The 18,067-nt window shown below is 36.0% G+C and overlaps 2 protein-coding genes across 4 annotated transcripts in view; both read left to right on the top strand.

The window, feature by feature from the left end:
* Nucleotides 1-2,581: 2,581 nt before the first annotated feature.
* LOC127447433 (ATP synthase F(0) complex subunit C2, mitochondrial-like) lies at nucleotides 2,582-8,558 on the top strand. The gene is made up of 5 exons (XM_051709313.1): nucleotides 2,582-2,644; nucleotides 2,833-2,908; nucleotides 3,588-3,662; nucleotides 7,593-7,783; nucleotides 7,997-8,558. The coding sequence occupies exons 2-5, from the start codon at nucleotides 2,870-2,872 to the stop codon at nucleotides 8,109-8,111; spliced, it is 420 nt and encodes a 139-aa protein (XP_051565273.1). The 5' UTR covers nucleotides 2,582-2,644; nucleotides 2,833-2,869; the 3' UTR covers nucleotides 8,112-8,558.
* Nucleotides 8,559-8,701: 143 nt separating this feature from the next.
* The window catches only part of LOC127447418 (cyclic AMP-dependent transcription factor ATF-2-like), a 45,605-nt gene continuing 36,239 nt past the window's right edge, over nucleotides 8,702-18,067 (top strand). The window contains exons 1-4 of one of the 3 annotated variants that reach the window (XM_051709296.1): nucleotides 8,702-9,609; nucleotides 15,319-15,388; nucleotides 15,601-15,697; nucleotides 15,788-15,906. In XM_051709296.1, coding sequence (XP_051565256.1) covers nucleotides 15,341-15,388; nucleotides 15,601-15,697; nucleotides 15,788-15,906 — 264 coding nt within the window. In that variant the 5' untranslated portion in view covers nucleotides 8,702-9,609; nucleotides 15,319-15,340. The other 2 variants (XM_051709294.1, XM_051709295.1) reach the window with 2 other exon arrangements.

Below are 18,067 nucleotides of genomic sequence, written 5' to 3'. Positions count from 1 at the left end.
GCGTGCTGCCTTAAATTGGATCTGCAATTTTAATCTTGAAATATCCGCTTGTCTTGGTGTTAATGAAGGCATTGCATGACAAAACTATTCTTTTTTCACTGTGCGGAGCAAAGAAAGTGTTTCTCTTAGTTAGAAGAGCATGATGCTGCAGCAGTAATGGACTCATCTTGAGCGACAGTCTGTGTCAGCACACGCAGCTGTGTGAACTTCCGCTGTCGTAAAAGTTCCATTCAATAATCTCTCAATAAATTACACATTAAATATTTCAAACCCAGTAATGTAATGACAGGAACGCCACCCATTGTAACTAAGTAAAAGTACAAAAATTTCATTAGAAATTTACTTGAGTGAGAGTAAAAAGTACCCACTTTTAAACCTACTCTAAAAGTAACAATTTTTCCAAAAGTTATTCAAGTAAATGTAACAGAGTAAATGTAGCGCGTTACTATCCACCTCTGGATCACATTCCAGAGGTTTTCAATGGAGTCTAGAGATTGGGCTGGCCATGACAGGGTCTTGTTCCGGTGATCCTCCATCCACACATTGATTGACCTGGCTGTGTGGCATGGAGCATTGTCCTGTTGAAAAAAACAATCCTCTGAGTTGGGGAACATTGTCAGAGCAGAAGGAAGCAAATTTTCTTCCAGGATAACCCTGTATGTGGCTTGATTCATGCATCCTTCACAAAGACGAATCTGCCCGATACCAGCCTTGCTGAAGCACCCCCAGTTCATCACGATCCTCCACCAAATTTCACAATGGGTGCGAGACACTGTGGCTTGAAGGCCTCTCCAGAAATTTGGTGGAGGATCGGTGATGATTTGGTGATGTTTCAGCAAAGCTGGAATCGGGCAGATTCGTCTTTGTGAAGGACGCATGAAGCAGGACAATGTTCCATACCACACAGACAGGTCAATCGAGGTGTAGATGGAGGAGCACCGGATCAAGACCCTGTCATGGCCAGCCCAATCTCCAGACCTGAACCCCATTGAAAACATCTGGAATGTGATCAAGAGGAAGATGGATGGCCACAAGCCATCAAACAAAGCCGAGCTGCTTGAATTTTTGCACCAGGAGTGGCATAAAGTGACCCAACATCAATGTGAAAGACTGGTGGAGATCATGTGAAGACGCATGAAAGCTGTGATTGAAAATCAGGGTTATTCCACCAAATATTGATTTCTGAACTCTTCCTAAGTTAAAACATTAGTATTGTGTTGTTTAAAAATTAATATGAACTTGTTTTCTTTGTCTGAAAACTGCATATTTTATTTATTTATTAATTTTTTTGACTAGATGTCATTTTCATCAAATAAATGCTCTAAATGACAATATTTTTAATTGGAATTTGGGAGAAATGTTGTCAGTACTTTATAGAATAAAACAAAATGTTAATTTTACTCAAACACATACTGTACCTATAAAGAGTAAATCTAGAGAAACTGATAATTTTGCAGTGATCTCTTAATTTTTAATTTTTAATTTTTATATATATATATATATATATATATATATATATATATATATATATATATATATATATATATATATATAATATTTTTTGTGTCCTTTTGATGCATCTATTCATGTCTGAAAATCTCCTCAAATAAAATAAGGAATGAAAACATTATTATCAAATTAGTTTTTAATATTTTTTTTATTTTCTTAATGATCCTCCTTGTGAATTCTGTTGTTGGGATTGAAATAAATAAATAAAAATTCATTTTTAAAAGAAAAACATCTCAATATGGAAAGTTCTCAAATATTATCATAAAAAAAAATAGTCTTTTTTATTTTCGTTCTTTTGATGTGATTTTATTTTAGTTAATTGCTATAATCTCAAATAAAACATGAATGAGAAAATTTCAGAATATCAAATTGGTTTCGGATATTTTTTTTATATTTTCTTAATGTAATAATCCCCCCTTGTGATTTATGTTATTGTTGGAATTTCAATAAATAAATATTAAAAATAAAAATATACTGAAAGTTTTAAAAGAGTATAAAAATGTTGTAATTTTTACCTTTTATACAATAGAAATCCTTTTGATGCATCTAACTTAATTTTTGAAAATCTTCTCAAATAAAAAGGTATGAGAACATTCCATATTAGCGTTTAATATATATATATATATATATATATATATATATATATATATATATATATATATATATATATATATATTGAGTGTAAATTTATAACATTATTCTTTGTGTTATATTACTCTGGAATTAATTTTAAAAAATTAAGCTGCTGAGAGAGTGACAGTAAATTTGGCATCTTCTCTCATCTGACTGTCTTAATCCACCGCTCTCTATTATTTTATTTTTTTAAATTTTATTATTAATTTTTTTTTTTTTTTTCTGGAAAGTCATTTAAAAGTAATAGTGGATTTTTTCTTTTGGTCTTGGAGCAAATGGGTAAGTGAAAATAATATTTGCTATTATCTCCCATTCACCACTGTCGAAGTTTACCCTGCAAACGTTTACTCCCGGAGTGTGAAAAAAGTCGATTGTCTTTAAAGCGCTTTTGAATAAAGCTCGAATGTAGCGACATTGCTGACCTCACACTCACATCCGGGACTTTGCGGGGAGTCATTTGTGCGCAGGCGCAGTATCTCCGGCGGTTCGACCTCTGCATTCGGTAAGTAAAATAGGGCTGACAGAATTCACTCTGAATACAAACATCTACATTCATCCGCTGTTTATAACAACACAGAGCGGTGGCTGTGATGGGAATAGTGCTGTTAGAGTTATTTTCGTATGCAAGAGAGCCGTATTTTTGAAGCTCTTCCTATGAATCCTGTCTGACCTCACATTTTGTCTTTGCAGAAAGTCCCGGGCCCCTCAAAAGCACCTAAAGCTCAAAATGTTCACCTGCGCAAAGTTCGTCTCCACACCCGCCCTGGTGAGTGACCGGAACTTCAATAAACTGTGTCATTTTACCGAACTGTCTTGTGTTCATGAAAGCTGTTCTGTGTAGGCCTGCAGATTGAACTTGACGTCTGTAATTCATTCATTTCTGGGCGGATTTCAAAGGGTTAACATTAAAAGTCAGGTGAAGATAAAGATTAACTTTGACCTTTTTCCTTTAGTTTCAAAGTTTTGACTTTGGAAAACACTTTACTCGTTCAATGGTATGGCAGTGTATGTAGGCGGTCATGCAGTTCATGTCAACAGTCATTGAATGCAGAATGTATTACTCCCTCCTAGACAGCGTTTTCTATTGCCTCAAATACTTGTTGCCATTTTTACATGACACTTTCACTAAAAGCAACTCACAGTAAACATGCTTTGAAATTCATGAATAGGCTATATGTTGACCTTGATGGTTTTGTTCACGTATACCATTATGGTGAAGAGTTTTAATGGAAAAAATAGACCTACACCTAAATACTTCTCAAAAGAATAGTGTCCACATCATTTATCTTAGTGGTAAACCATGAGCTATAACATTTGTACATACTTTTTTTACTTTGCCACTGCCTTTAAGTCATTTAATACTTTACCCCCCCCAATACTTTGTTTTGGCAGATATTTTATATTACTATGATTTACTATGCTCCATTTTGTTTTTGTGTATTTAGGTGCGTGCAAGTTCCCGTGCCCTGTACAGACCAATTTCTGCTGCTGTACTGTCCAGACCAGAGGTCAAACCAGAGGTGAGTGTCAGACCAGCTGTAAACTGCCTTTTGGCTTTCAGTTCATGCCTGTGAGCTCTTCTGAAATGTTTAACACTTTGTTTGTATCACAAGCCCTTTGGACATGTAATCACGTGCAGGGTATGAATTCATAAACATTAACAATAACATTTTCACTAGTAAAAATTAGCTTTTGACCGATATATCGCCGAGGCGAATAAATCGGCCGATATTCTGACATTTTTAATTATCAGCATCAGGCGATAAATTTTCACGTTTGGCTGATTTGTTTCTTGAGGGTGCCAAAAATCACCTGCTTGCATGTGAAGCGTCTGAGACATGAAAACGACCAGTCACGGTTTTTGTTGTTATGTGCCATCGTGTTATTACAATAATAGACCGGTGTGCAACATTTGAAAAGTCCGCATATCAGAGCCACAGCAGACGCGTTTGAGCTCATAATGTTAAAGTGCTCTCCTGTTTCATTCTCCCCCTCTCTCCTCAACAGTTCCCTGTAACCTTTAACTGTCTTGTCTAATGATAAAAAGGCAAATATCTATCAAACTAATAGTGTTGTCACAGTACCAAAATGTCAGTAGTCGGCACCGATACCAGAGAAATTTCACGGTTCTCGATACCAATTTCGATACCACAGCAAAAATATGCTAATATTATAATGTGCTATTAAACATACCAGTTTAGTTATTTTTAATTATTTAATAATTATTTTAATGGGGGCCTGGGTAGCTCAGCAAGTAAAGACACTGACTATCACACCTCCACACGTGCTAGGTCTCCGCAGTAACGCACTCAACAAGCCACGTGATTAGATGCGCGGATTGACTGTCTCAGACGCGGAGGCAACTGAGATTCATCCTCTGCCACCCGGATCGAGGTGAGTCACTACGCCACCACGAGGACTTAGAGTGCATTGGGAATTGGGCATTCCAAATTGGGGAGGAAAAAAAAGTGGCCGGTCTCTGCTAAATAGTCTCTGGTGCAACTTCAAAGTAAAAGCCCTTCACGTGTGCTATGAGTAAATGTCTTATTCACTATGCACTGTATGTACAATTGGTTTGATTCAGTATTTTTGGAATAAATGCGATGGCTAACGTGGACATGCCATTCATGGTTGCTGGACTACTGTATGTACTGTTATTTCCTTCTTTCTGATATATTAACAGTTTCTTCATGTGCAAATAAATGACAAAAATTTGATGACTAAACAGAAATCAGAAGAAACTGCTATCAACCATTTAAAATACAATATTATTTTTAGATTCTTTATTACAAAGTTAAAGTTTTGTGTGAAATAGAATAAATATAGTGCTAAATAAGAGTTTGTTTTTTTGTTGTTGTTGTTGCAATTTTATGTTTATGTAATTGTGTTATATTGGCATTTTATCGGCCTATCGGCCACCCTGCTTTCTGGATATTGGCATTGGCCATTAAAAAACCCATATCGGTCGACCGCTAGTTAAAATGCTAATTCTTGATATTAGGAATGGAATACTACTAGTGAAAGTGCTATTTTTCATATCAGTAATTACACTTGCACTAGTAAAATTGCTCATTCTTTATCAGAAATGGTATCAATACTTGTAGAAATACACATTTATTTGATTGATAATGGAATATTTGTAACGACATTTTCACTAGTAGAATTTCACAATGATCTGTCATGTTTAAAACGCAATTACAGATATCTATAATTAACGTTTTACTAGTTGACATTCTAATTTCACATTTTAGCAATGCACTTCTTACTAGTAAAATTGATTCTTTTTCATATCAATAATTGTTATTAGTAGGGCTGTGTTCAAAATATTGATATTGAAAAGAGGTGTCGTTGCTTTGACACAAAGATGCACGCTTGAAGGAACATATTTGATAAGATTTGGAAAAACGGAGGAAAGAAAAGCGCGTCTCTGATTTGCTGTTTGTTGAGATGTTTAATGGCGCTCTGTCACTCACGATCATATGAAGAGTTTTCTTCTCTATGTCAGTGGCCTGCAAACAGTTTTATTATTAATGTGAGTGCTGCAACTGATCTCAGGAGGGGCTCTGAGTTTGCATCACTTTAAATCCAGAAGTTCGCAATTTACTGTAGATGGATTTCGAATAGTCTATATACTGTTTATATGAATTGGATAATGGTGGCAAGTAAAAATCAAAGTGGCTGGTAAAATTGGGTCAAAGTTAATTTCGTACCCTGCTCTCAACAGAGGTGCAACAACTGACTACTCGATTAGTAGGTTTGACCACTAACATTAATATTTTTAGTGGTGGTGGTTTTAATGGAAGACTCAATTCTCAAATTAATTGAGAGTAGCACCTTCTGTGCTTAGCATTGAATAACAGTCAGCACAGTAAAACCCTCTGCAAGAAGTTTCTTTTCTTTAATACTTTAGGTTTAGTCCTTTTTATATGCTGCTGTTACAGCAAAGCGTTGCATCAACAATACATTTCAAGATGTTCCTGTATGTGGGAGGTGTTGTAGAAGGATTAAAGTGTGTTGCTGATTCTGTCTGACACTACTTAAATAGTTGCAGTAAAAAAGGTTTAAACTGCTTGATGTCGTGCAGTTCTGCGCTTTTGAATGCGCTCAAGTTACATTGAAGTGCGTCATTCTGCGTACAGGATGCGCATAAGCAGTTTTGTGCTGTTCTTTATTGGAGCCTTATTTCTTACTTTGAAAGTTTTATGCAATAAGATGTTATAGTCATTTATTTATTTGTTGAATATCCATTAGTCACCATGTTGCATCTGTATATTTCTCTAAAAGGCGTCTGATCGGGGTCACGTGAACATAATGGAGACAGTTTTTATGCATTATTATTCTTAACACTGACTAGTAGATTTTTGAAAATGGGTAGTTTTGCACATCCCTATCAACATAAAAAAATAAATATTTCTTATTCATAATTAAATTGTTACAAATGTCCATTGCTGATATCAACAGTTGAATTACAACTAGAAAAATTGCTCATGAGATTTCTATTATTTGGTTTTCACTAATAGCAATGTTAATTTTAGATATCTGTAATGTAATTGTAACATCAAAAATACCAAATCTAACTGTTGAAATACATTTACAGACCAAAAAAAAAAAAAAAAAATTGCATTATCACTAGTAATTCAGTTGTTGATAACAGAAATAAACATTTGCACTAGTACCAATATAGTTATTGATTTCAAAAAAATATAGTTTTTATTCTTAAGTACAGAGCTGATATGTATATTTGTAATTTCAGCTAGTAAGAAATGGAATATCTGTAATTTGTGTTTTGAAAAGGAGTGAATGACAGATTACTGTGAAATTCTACTAGTGAAAATGCAATTACAGTTATCCAAAACTAATGGCTTTTTGCTAGTTAAAAATGCATTTTTGATTCCATGAATGGGTATTTTCCGAGTAACGATGGCGGGGGTTTTATATATCAAGAATTGACTTTTTTTTACTACTGCAAATGTAATTACTGATATGAAAAATTAGCATTTTCACTAGTAGTAATTCCGTTACTGGTATCAAGCATTTAAACAAGTGAAAATTGAATTGTTTATCTTTAATTCATATCCTGCACGTCCTTAAATGTCAAAATGGCTTGCAATACATTTGAAGGTCATAGCGTGTGGATAAAGTTCACGTACAAGGCATGGGAGCCAGAAGAAGACAAAAGATAAAAACAGAACTATGAGTAATAGGAAAGTCAGTGTCAGTTTAATTAATTGGTGTAGAGTTCTTCAGGCCTATGCTGATTAAACTCCTTAAACTGTTCAGTATTGCAAGCATATAGAATTTGCGGGTGTAATGTTTCTGTTCTGTTATAATATAATTTTAATATAATGTAAAGGCTGGTTTGTTTGAAGTAGATGCTGGAGAGAGTAGGTGGTAGGCAGAACATACCAGGGTCGTGTAGAGGTCAAGTCAGTACTTTCTTCCACTTTTAGGTCAGTGCTGCTGTCCTGCCTCAGTCACCCTTCACTCAGGTAGCCCTCAGAAGCTTCCAGACCAGTGCTGTGAGCCGTGACATTGACACTGCTGCTAAGTTCATCGGTGCTGGAGCTGCCACCGTGGGAGTGGCTGGATCCGGTGCTGGAATCGGAACAGTGTTCGGTAGCCTCATCATCGGTTATGCCAGGTAACATGCACTAAAATTTCATACTCATAGGTTTTGGACATTTTTCACCCTTGACTAGACAATCTATAAATTCTATGGTGGAACATTACAAAGATCTCCAAATAATCCTACAGATTTAATGTGGTCTAGATGTTTGCAAGTGTCTCTGCATGTAAGTGACGTTTAAATGCGTTTTTTAGTAAAGCACTGAGGTTTATGTTGTTTATCTTGCAGGAACCCATCTCTAAAGCAGCAGCTCTTTTCTTATGCCATCCTGGGCTTCGCTCTGTCTGAAGCTATGGGGCTCTTCTGTTTGATGGTTGCTTTCTTGATCCTGTTCGCCATGTAAAAAACTGCTAGTTGTGTAAACTCATTTAGTATAGTTGTGACTACATATTTTTGCTGTTGCTACCAAAATGTCTGCTGTATGTCTCCACGGGAGAAAAAACAGAACAAATATGAATTCCACTCTCTGAAAAGAAATCATGTAACAGTTACATTTTGTTTGATTATTTAAACCTCAAGTCATGTTCATGCCCATTGAATGTAAAAGGCAACAGCTCCAATGGTGCTACTGGTATATCGACCTGAAATTCACCATGGAACTACAGAACTTGAAAGCACTTTCTGTACATCAGAATTGGGGAAAATGTAGTGCTTTTGTGTAGACTGTAAGGGTGCACTCAGATAGTGTGGTCGATTAGTATGACTGTAAATTTATAGCAGTTGGTTGAAAGCTAGTTCAAAAACCTTAATTGCTTTTGTAAATCGCATTAAATACATTTAAGTCACAGTTTACCGTATCTCTGTGGTGTCTATTTGATTTTTCTTCACACAGCTACATTCACCAGTCGTGTGTAGTGGCATACCAGCATTCAAAGTTATGTTTTGGAGTACGACAAGTGTGCTGTAAAAGTTGGCAAAGATAGCTCTATCCTTGGCCCTGTATTTCACCATGTTGCCTTTGGGTAACACCCATTTTCTTCACTTTGCAAGCACATTATGCATGTAAGATGGCAATGAAATTGTTGATAATGAAAAGATCACTTCGAATGAACACCAAATTGCTTTTTCCTTGGTCAAAATACATCTTGGTGGTCATTATCTAGTACTTTTTCTGGCAAGGTGCACTTTGTGGTGGTTGCAGGGTTTTGCTCTGGAGAACTGTCCCTAAGAAAAGCAATTTTCATAGATTCTTCAGCCATTAAAAATATAATTAACATTTTTTTGAGTAAACTTTATATTAAAAGATTGAGGCATATTTATTATTTGTATGTTATGCAAAATTGATACATTTTGTTGCCTTGAAGCAAGCTGTATAGTAGAATGAATACAGCTTGAATGTTCTGTTTATATATATATATATATATATATATTTATTTATTTATTTATTTATTTATTTTTGTATTATCCATTATTAAACCAACTTTAGTATTTAACAATATTAAGTAAAATTTTGGTAAAGTTACCTAAGAGACAATTGTATTAGATTATCATATCGCAGATGGTATAAAGTACTGATAAGTGTAATTAAACGGTTTAACCGCATTGTTCATTGCTGTATTTAACATTTTTAGTATTCTGACATCCACAAGATGTATAGCCACTCATTTTCATTTCAAGTATTTCTTTAGAAACCTGTTTTCGATTCATTTCTTTTCAGAGTTGCACAATGTTGCCTTGAAACAACATACCTAAAAATATAGCTGCAAGCAGCAATGATCTGGGCCAAGCCCTAAAGCCATGCCCTAAGCACAATGCAAAGAGCTCCAGCACAACGGCGAGCTGGGATTCACCCAGTCCTTTGAACTGAAGCCCAGAGCTATAACCACTGTGCCACACAATCAGTAAGTTTGACTGACATCAAAGAGACATTATTGGTTGAGAGTATACAACTATTTCTGAGAAAATAGTTATATTTTAGTTTTTTTTTTTTTTAATTGAAGCAGGAATTCCACAATAAAATACAGTCTGCATTGTAGTAGGCACAATATGAAGACTCCGATCAATTGAAGTACAAATTTTAAAAATGCTTTCTCTTGGACCAGAACCCACAACTTTTTGAACTATATTCCAATGTGTTAACCACTGGACAATTCAGTTGACAGCTCAAAAGTGCCAAAGAGACATTCCAAGCAGAGAGCAGCAGGTTTTAAATACTTATATATATAAAATACATTTAGAAATGTATCTGTGCCAATTTCAGAAGACCTAGAATAAGGAAGCAATGATACATTAAAAGTTTTGTTTAAATTTACTAAGCATTTTGAACACTACGTAGCGCTGTCTCCAAACTGCTTAGGTACCCTCAAGACATGATGTCGAAGACCCCTTACAATTTTCATTCAAATCAGACAAAGCGTTTTAATACTTTAATTTTTCATAAAATTCTAAATAGTGGAGAGGTTATATGGCTGATGTCGGAAAAATTGATAACGTTGAAATTATCAAGGAATCCAAAGACACCTAACATAATTTTAGGACAAAAGGTTCAAAAGTTACAGGCAAAAGTAGCCAATTTTTACGTTTCTTTACCCATAGGTGGCGCTGTCACCAAACTTTGCATGTTACCTCGGATCATGTCCTGATGACGCATAGAAAATTTCGTTTCAATAGGACAAAGGATTGCCGAGATACAGCCTCAAATCCATTTTCACGTCAACCTTGTTAACTTCACGTTGGCATATGTATAATAGGGGCCTGGACACTAAATATTAGTAAAAAGAGAGAAAAAATGAAGATGAAAGCTTTCTTAGCCGAAACGCGTTGGCCAATATGTTTTAGATGTTGTAGCTCATTTAAATAAAGCTCTTTTTAATTCATACCACGTGAGTGCAGTGGACTTTTCTCTTTTTTCAAGAATATTTGTTACATAAAATTATATTGAATTATAATTTTTCTGATTTTATTTTAGGTTTAAGTTATAAGGTTTATTTTATGCAGGTTAACAATAATAATAATAATAACAATGATTTAATAATGCTTGCAATAGGGGTTAAAGGGATATTCTGATGCCCACAACTGCATCAGCACAATAGAGAGTGAAAACATACACTACTGGTCAAAAGTTTTGAAAAACTTACTCATTCTTTATAATATATATATATATTTCACATTTTAGAATAATAGTAAAGTCATCAAAACTATGGAGTAACATAAATGGAACTATGGGAATTATGTTGTGACTAAACAAAATCCAAAATAAATCAAAACTGTGTTATATTTTAGCATCTTCAAAGTAGTCACCCTTTGCCTAGAATTTGCAGACATGTACTCTTGACATTTTCTCAACCAACTTCTTGAGGTATCACCCTGGGATGCTTTTTAAACAGTATTGAAGGAGTTCCCATCTATGTTGGGCACTTATTGGCTGCTTCTCTTTATTATTTGGTCCAAGTCATCAATTTCAAAAACCTTTTTTTAAATTAAATTTTAGTTTTATAATTAAATTAATATGGTGGCACAATTATATTTTTGTCTACAAAACTAATTTCAAACATTTAAGCATACACCTTCAGATCAAAAGATTTTTAAGATCATGAGAAACATTTCAGTCAAGTGTTTCAAAACTTTTGACCGGTAGTGTATATCCCATCTCTGAATGTGGCAATCATGTAAATAATGTTTTCCGTGTTCAATTAAAGTAATAGCTAAAAACATTTTTAAAAAATACGAAAATTAACTAAATAAAATGGTTTGCATTTATCTAAGAGTGTTATTTCACCATAACAACAAACGGGCATCAAAACATGACAAACATCTCAACTAAGCTGAGCAGACAACAACATAAAAGGAGTAAAAAATGAAATAAATCTAATACATTATTTTTGTAAACCAAAGTTGTCATTCCAAGGCTTTCTAATAAATATATTAATTTAGTGGCATTCTTCATTCTCAATTAACTAAAAAACAAATGTATTTCATTCAAAAAAACAACAACAAAAAATAATACTGAAAACAGGTTAGGTCTTCATAAATATAGCTTTGTATAAAGAATTTAGCCATATTTATGCAATTTATAACATACTCGTCTTTGTTTCCCACAGTAATCCCAAACAGTATGTACTATAAAGGGAACGAGCAATCAGACTGTTAAAGTGAACTGACAAAAAAATAAAAGCTAAATGCCGGCTGATTAAAGTCATGTCTGAGTGGTCAATGACATGCAGCAGCCATGAAAAAATAAAATATTTTTTTATCTTTCACAGTGTGTGCTAAGCAGTCATGAAACAAAGTGGCTGATGTCTCGTCAACACTAGCGCTGCTGCTTCGATCCGTTCAGTGGCCTTCCACCTTTCTCCCATTGAAAATATGAACCTGTAGCTACCAAGGAACCATGTAAAACCGCTTTCCTTAAAGGTGCAATATGTAACTTTTTTCATGTAATATTCACCTTTTTTTTTTGCCAATGTGTGAACGGCTTGTAACGCAACTTAAAAAATGAGTCCTTTCCGGACTTTCTAGGTTGCCTATTAAAGCCTGTAGACTGATTTTCATGCGAAGGGAGCGGGTCGCTTTTGCCGGGAAAATCCAAAGGATGTGACGTTTATGCATGCTCCTGAGAGCCTTGCCTCAGTGCTTCCTCTATTCAACAGCGACAACAAACTGCAACACTAGGTAATGTTATCTTAGAGATGGAATCCAGCCTAGGTCCGGCTCCCAGCACAACACAGACTCCTACACAAACTCCGAATAAGCCAAAAAAAAAAAAAAACATTTCATCTGGCTAAGCGGAAACGTGATCTGCAAAGCATGTGAAATATAGTGCCATAAGGATTGATCTGTGTCATTTTAGCTAACTTGATCTTGCCTGCTAACGCTGACGAATTGCAAGCTACCTTGCTTCGTAACTTTGAAATAATTTGAACGATCTTCTCTTTATACTAAAAGTCAGGTTAATGTCAATGTTAATCTGTAATTATTCAGCAAGGTAAACTACAATAACACATGAAATGAATGCTAGACAATGTTCAAGATAATGCAAAAAGCTCCATTCATTAGTGTAACGTAACTTGGTTATACAGAAAATATATACATTCTATTATCATAAAACAATAGCACATCGATATATCAAAATGACAGTTGTGTTGGAATCACATCAATACTGAATTGTGTCAACATATTTATAATGTACAGTCTATTTTATAAACAGCTACTGTCATCATCCACCAAATTTAGCTAACAGCTATTGATAAAGCTGGCTAGCTAGCTAAAGCTGACATAGGCTATAGTATAAATGCAGTCAATGTATCATGCAAAGAAAAGTGATACTTCAAACTACAATCTCGCATAGTCAGACCTATATCCACACTTTGTTTTAGCCCTGTTCCAGCACTGGAGAGTCAGATATAATATACAGTCTCAAAGTTTGTAGTAAAACAATCATAACTGTGTAATTTTAATTATGCTACCTCATCTGTCAGCATGATGTCGGTGAATCATGTTCAGTCTCTTTATTTTGTTCCCAATGGAGTGCGCGCACTCACGAGCTACAGGCTGCAGTTCACTTAACGGCCACAGGTGTCATTAATAACAAGGGTTTCTGAATCTTACATACTGCACCTTTAATTAAAGTTTTTATAATGACTAAAAAGGAGAGGATTCACACTGAAATAAGATATGCCACTGCTTTCATTAAACATAAAGTGTAAAGACGTCGCAAAATCTGTCAAATTCATTTCAGCACCAAAGTACATGAACAGCGACTGATCAAACAAAAACATCTTCAGTATATAATTAGACTATAGGAAAAATGATTGACTGATCCATGGATCAGACATAGTTGGCAAACGTTAACTGCACTAAAGTTGATGCAATTAATTCATTTTTATTACCACAACACCGAGCAATCTCCGAAGCAGTCATGGGATGACGCCTATAGCAGAAGCAACATATGTGACTCGACTGGACTTTGGGCTGACAGAATTTAGACACGTAAATAAAGATTTCTTCCACAGACATTCTTTTGTACATGCAATAATCGTTTAATTTAATCATCGAAGGTACAAATGCATTTCAAATAATCCATTCAAAATCCTCTTGGCTCAAAAATCTAAGGGGGCACGTGCACCCTCAGTCTGAATGGGCATAACGCCTCTGCTAACAATGGAAGTGAATGGGGGCCAATCTGTAAAGGTTAGAATACTCACTGTTTCAAAAGTATAGCCACAAGACGTAAACAATATGCATGTTAACATGATTATTGTGTGATAAAATCGTTTACCAACCTTTCTGTGTAAAGTTATATCAAATTTTACAACTTTGTTGCCGTAAACCTTAAAACGACCGTAAAAAATGACTATTTCAATAACTACAGCTCAAATAATACATGAGTTTTAACAGAAGAATTAATGTAAGTGCTTTTATAAAATTATAAGCTTCACATGTCTGCCTTTAAACCTTCCAAAACTGGCCGCATTCACTTCCATTGTAAGTGCCTCACTGGACCCTCGAATTTAGGAATGACGAGTTGAAATGTTGTTGATTGCGCTTAACCTGAATTGAACCCGGGATATTGCTTTGAGAAGAGCACTACAGTAAAACATGGAAATGCAGTTTTGTCAAACATGCTCAGAATCTATGAATGATAGTGCCACGTTTTTAAAAACATAAACACACTTAGAGTAGGTGACATCTCGCGAGATTAGGTTCTAATTGGCTTTCTGGGTACAGCTGAGTTCCAAGTTCTCGCGAGAGGTGGCATTAGTGGGCTTTGGCTACTGGGTTCAGTCTGGGGGTGAGTAAGCGCATCAATACACAGTATTTATAAACAAACGCGACATTTTAATAGAGCGTTCGGTTGGCTAACGGAACACTCGGCATATGAAACACAGATTTGTGACATCTTTATTGCTTGTTTTTGTTTCTTTGTTACTGATATGGCGACGGGTAAATAGCATGCTAACAGCTTGCTCAGATTCCATTGAAATGAAGGGAGATGAGGCTAAATGCTAACATTGATTAGCATGATGAGAGCGATTTAAACAAGCCGTTTAGTGCTATTACAGTCTCATTGTCACTAGAAATAGCCGTATAAACTAAAGAAATTCGGGTATGTGGTGAAAGACCCTGGCACTTTGGGATTAGCTTAATGGGAATAAAGATTTACAGTCTTATTTAGTGAGATTTAAGGCAGAAAGTGACAATAGGCAGAGCTGTTATCAGACTGTGCAGCAGCCTGATCATTAGACCACACTTCATTACTTTATACGATTGATTGAGTGGTTTATAAACACATGGACACCTCTGTTATGTGTTACATATAGAAAGTGATGAATGCTGTATTTCATCCTACGTTTGATCTTATGAGCATCCTTAAAATCCACATCCATGTCCTGTCAAACATCCACCTGCTATGACAGCATGGTCCGACACAAAGCTAATTGTTAAGGATCGTTAAGGATTTGAAGATTAATATTCATTAGAGGTTGATTACTGCATAATGTTGTTATGTAAATCTTGTGTTTGTGATTTGATGGAATTGAGTCAGTATATTGTTGTTAGATGATCAAAAAGTTGCAAGTTTGGTTTGACTTCTTTTTTCCCCATGTTATTAGGTGGCAGACTGTAGCTGTGAATATGAGTGATGATAAACCGTTTCTCTGCACTGCTCCTGGCTGCGGACAGGCATGTGATAATTTCTAAACACTTTTAAGCAGACATATACCTCCAAACTGAGATGCATGTATTTAGGAAAATCATACGTAGTCTTACAAGACTTTGCTTGCTTGTGCTCGACTTTTAACTGAATCCTCGTCAATTTTGTAATAATGTACGCCACATTATTCAGATTGCTCTATGGTTCAGATCTTTACATAATGATTATTTGTCTGCAACAGCGATTCACAAATGAAGACCACCTGGCAGTGCATAAACACAAGCATGAGATGACCTTGAGGTTTGGGCCAGCACGCAATGACACTGCCATCATCGCTGGTAAGTTTGAAAAGTCACCAGTGCACAATAAAAGACAAACAAACATGGACTGTTATTTATGAGTTTATGGCTTTATGGGCTGCTTTTCAGACCAGACACCGACACCGACCCGCTTCTTGAAGAACTGTGAAGAGGTCGGGCTGTTTAACGAGCTCACCAGCCCGTTTGAGCATGACTTTAAAAAGGCCACTGAGGATGACATTAAAAAGGTACACATCTCAATTTATTCAGCTATGTGAACATTTTGCAAATACAGTAAGTGCAAATAGGTTTTATAGGCAGGGTTACACAAAGGTCTGTAAAGACAACATGAAATCAAAATTTACCCTATTTACTTTCTAAATGTGCATGAATCATCAATGGGCGTTTTCTAAAGAAAATTGAATTTGTTTTCATAATCTTCCTTTAAAATGTAGACACCTTTTCACCTCTCTAAATAACTTTTCTTCTGCTGTCACCAAAGCAACACTGATGGGGAAAGTAATGTTAACTAATACATATGCACTTAGGCTGAAGTCATTATTACTCGTGCATGACACGAGTAATTTTTCCAACAATTGTTTACAGACAGATTGTTTCACATTTAATTGACTATATCACAATTCCAGTGGGTCAGAAGTTTACATACACCAAGTTAGCTGTGCCTTTAAGCAGCTTGGAAAATTCCAGAAAATGTTGTCAAGCCTTTAGCCAATTAGCTTCTGATAGGTGGTGTACTGAATTGGAGGTGTACCCGTGGATGTATTTTAAGGCCTACCTTCAAATCAGTGCCTCTTTGCATGACATCATGGGAAAATCAAAATAAATCAGCCAAGACCTCAGAAAAAAATTGTGGACTTCCACAAGTCTGGTTCATCCTTGGGAGCAATTTCCAAAGGCCTGAAGCTACCACGTTCATCTGTACAAACAATAGTACGCAAATATAACACCATGGAACCACATAGCCTTCATACCGCTCAGGAAGGAGACGCATTAAGTCTCCTAGAGATGAACGTAGTTTCGTGCGAAAAGTGTAAATCAATCCCAGAACAACAGGAGGAAACAGGTAGACAAATATCTATATCCACAGGAAAATGAGCCCTATATCGACATAACCTGAAAGGCTGCTCAGCAAGGAAGAAGCCTCTGCTCCAAAACCTCCATAAAAAAGCCAGACTACAGTTTGCAAGTGCACATGGGGACAAAGATCTTACTTTTTGGAGAAATGTCCTATGGTCTGATGAAACAAAAATTGAACTTTTTAACCATAATGACCATCGTTATGTTTGGAAGAAAAATGGTGAGGCTTGCAAGCTGAAGAACACCATCCCAACCGTGAAGCATGGGGGTAGCAGCATCATGTTGTGGTGGTGCTTTGCTGCAGGAGGGACTGGTGCACTTCAAAAAATAGATGGCATCATGAGGAAGGAAAATGATGTGGATTTATTGAAGCAACATCTCAAGACATCAGCCAGGAAGTTAAAGCTCGGTCACAAATGGGACTTCCAAATAGACGATGACCCCAAGCATACCTCCAAAGTTGTGGCAAAATGGCTTAAGGACAACAAAGTCAAGGTATTGGAGTGGCCATCACAAAGCCCTGACCTCAGTTTGTGGGCAGAAGTGAAAAAGCGTGTGCTAGCTAGGAGGCCTACAAACCTGACTCAGTTACACCAGTTCTGTCTGGAGGAATGGCCAAAATTCCAGCAACTTATTGTGAGAAGCTTGTGGAAGGCTATCCAAAAAGTTTTACTCAAGTTGAACAATTTAAAGTCAATGCTACCAAATACTAACAAATTGTATGTAAACTTCTGACCCACTGGGAATGTGATGAAAGAAATAAAAGCTGAAATAAATAATTCTCTCTACTATTATTCTGACATTTCACATTCTTTTTTTTTTATTTCTTTTTTTTTTTTTTTATCCCCTTTTCTCCCAATTTGGAATGCCCAATTCCCACTACTTAGTAGGTCCTAGTGGTGGTGCGGTTACTCACCTCAATCCGGGTGGCGGTCGACAAGTCTCAGTTGCCTCCGCTGCTGAGCTCGTCAATCAGCGCATCTTATCACGTGGCTTGTCGTGCGTGACACTGCGGAGACTCCGCATGTGGAGGCTCATGCTACTCTCCGCGATCCACGCACAACTTACCACACTCCCCACTGAGAGCGAGAACCACTAATTGCGACCACGAGGAGGTTACCCCAAGTGATTCTGAGATATGCTAGTTTATTGCACACTGTGGCAACTCAAAAACAAACACAAAGACAATGTTAAGCTTCATTTAACAAACCAAATAGCTTTCAACTGTGTTTGATATAATGGCAAGTGATTTTCTAGTACCAAATTAGCAATTTAGCATGAGTACTCAAGGATAAGGTGTTGGTGTGATGG

Source organism: Myxocyprinus asiaticus, chromosome 10 (assembly GCF_019703515.2).
Source record: "Myxocyprinus asiaticus isolate MX2 ecotype Aquarium Trade chromosome 10, UBuf_Myxa_2, whole genome shotgun sequence".
NCBI classification, from domain to species: Eukaryota; Metazoa; Chordata; class Actinopteri; order Cypriniformes; family Catostomidae; genus Myxocyprinus; species Myxocyprinus asiaticus.
Note: the sequence above shows the minus strand (reverse complement) of the source record. Positions and strands in the feature narration are given on the sequence as shown.

Bases quoted from the DNA above. Each gene is read 5' to 3' on its own strand.
- LOC127447433 (XM_051709313.1), top strand. From the start codon at position 2,870: ATGTTCACCTGCGCAAAGTTCGTCTCCACACCCGCCCTG. The intron at 2,909-3,587 runs GTGAGTGACCGG...TTGTGTATTTAG, and splicing joins TCGTCTCCACACCCGCCCTG to GTGCGTGCAAGTTCCCGTGC. The intron at 3,663-7,592 runs GTGAGTGTCAGA...TTCCACTTTTAG, and splicing joins GACCAGAGGTCAAACCAGAG to GTCAGTGCTGCTGTCCTGCC.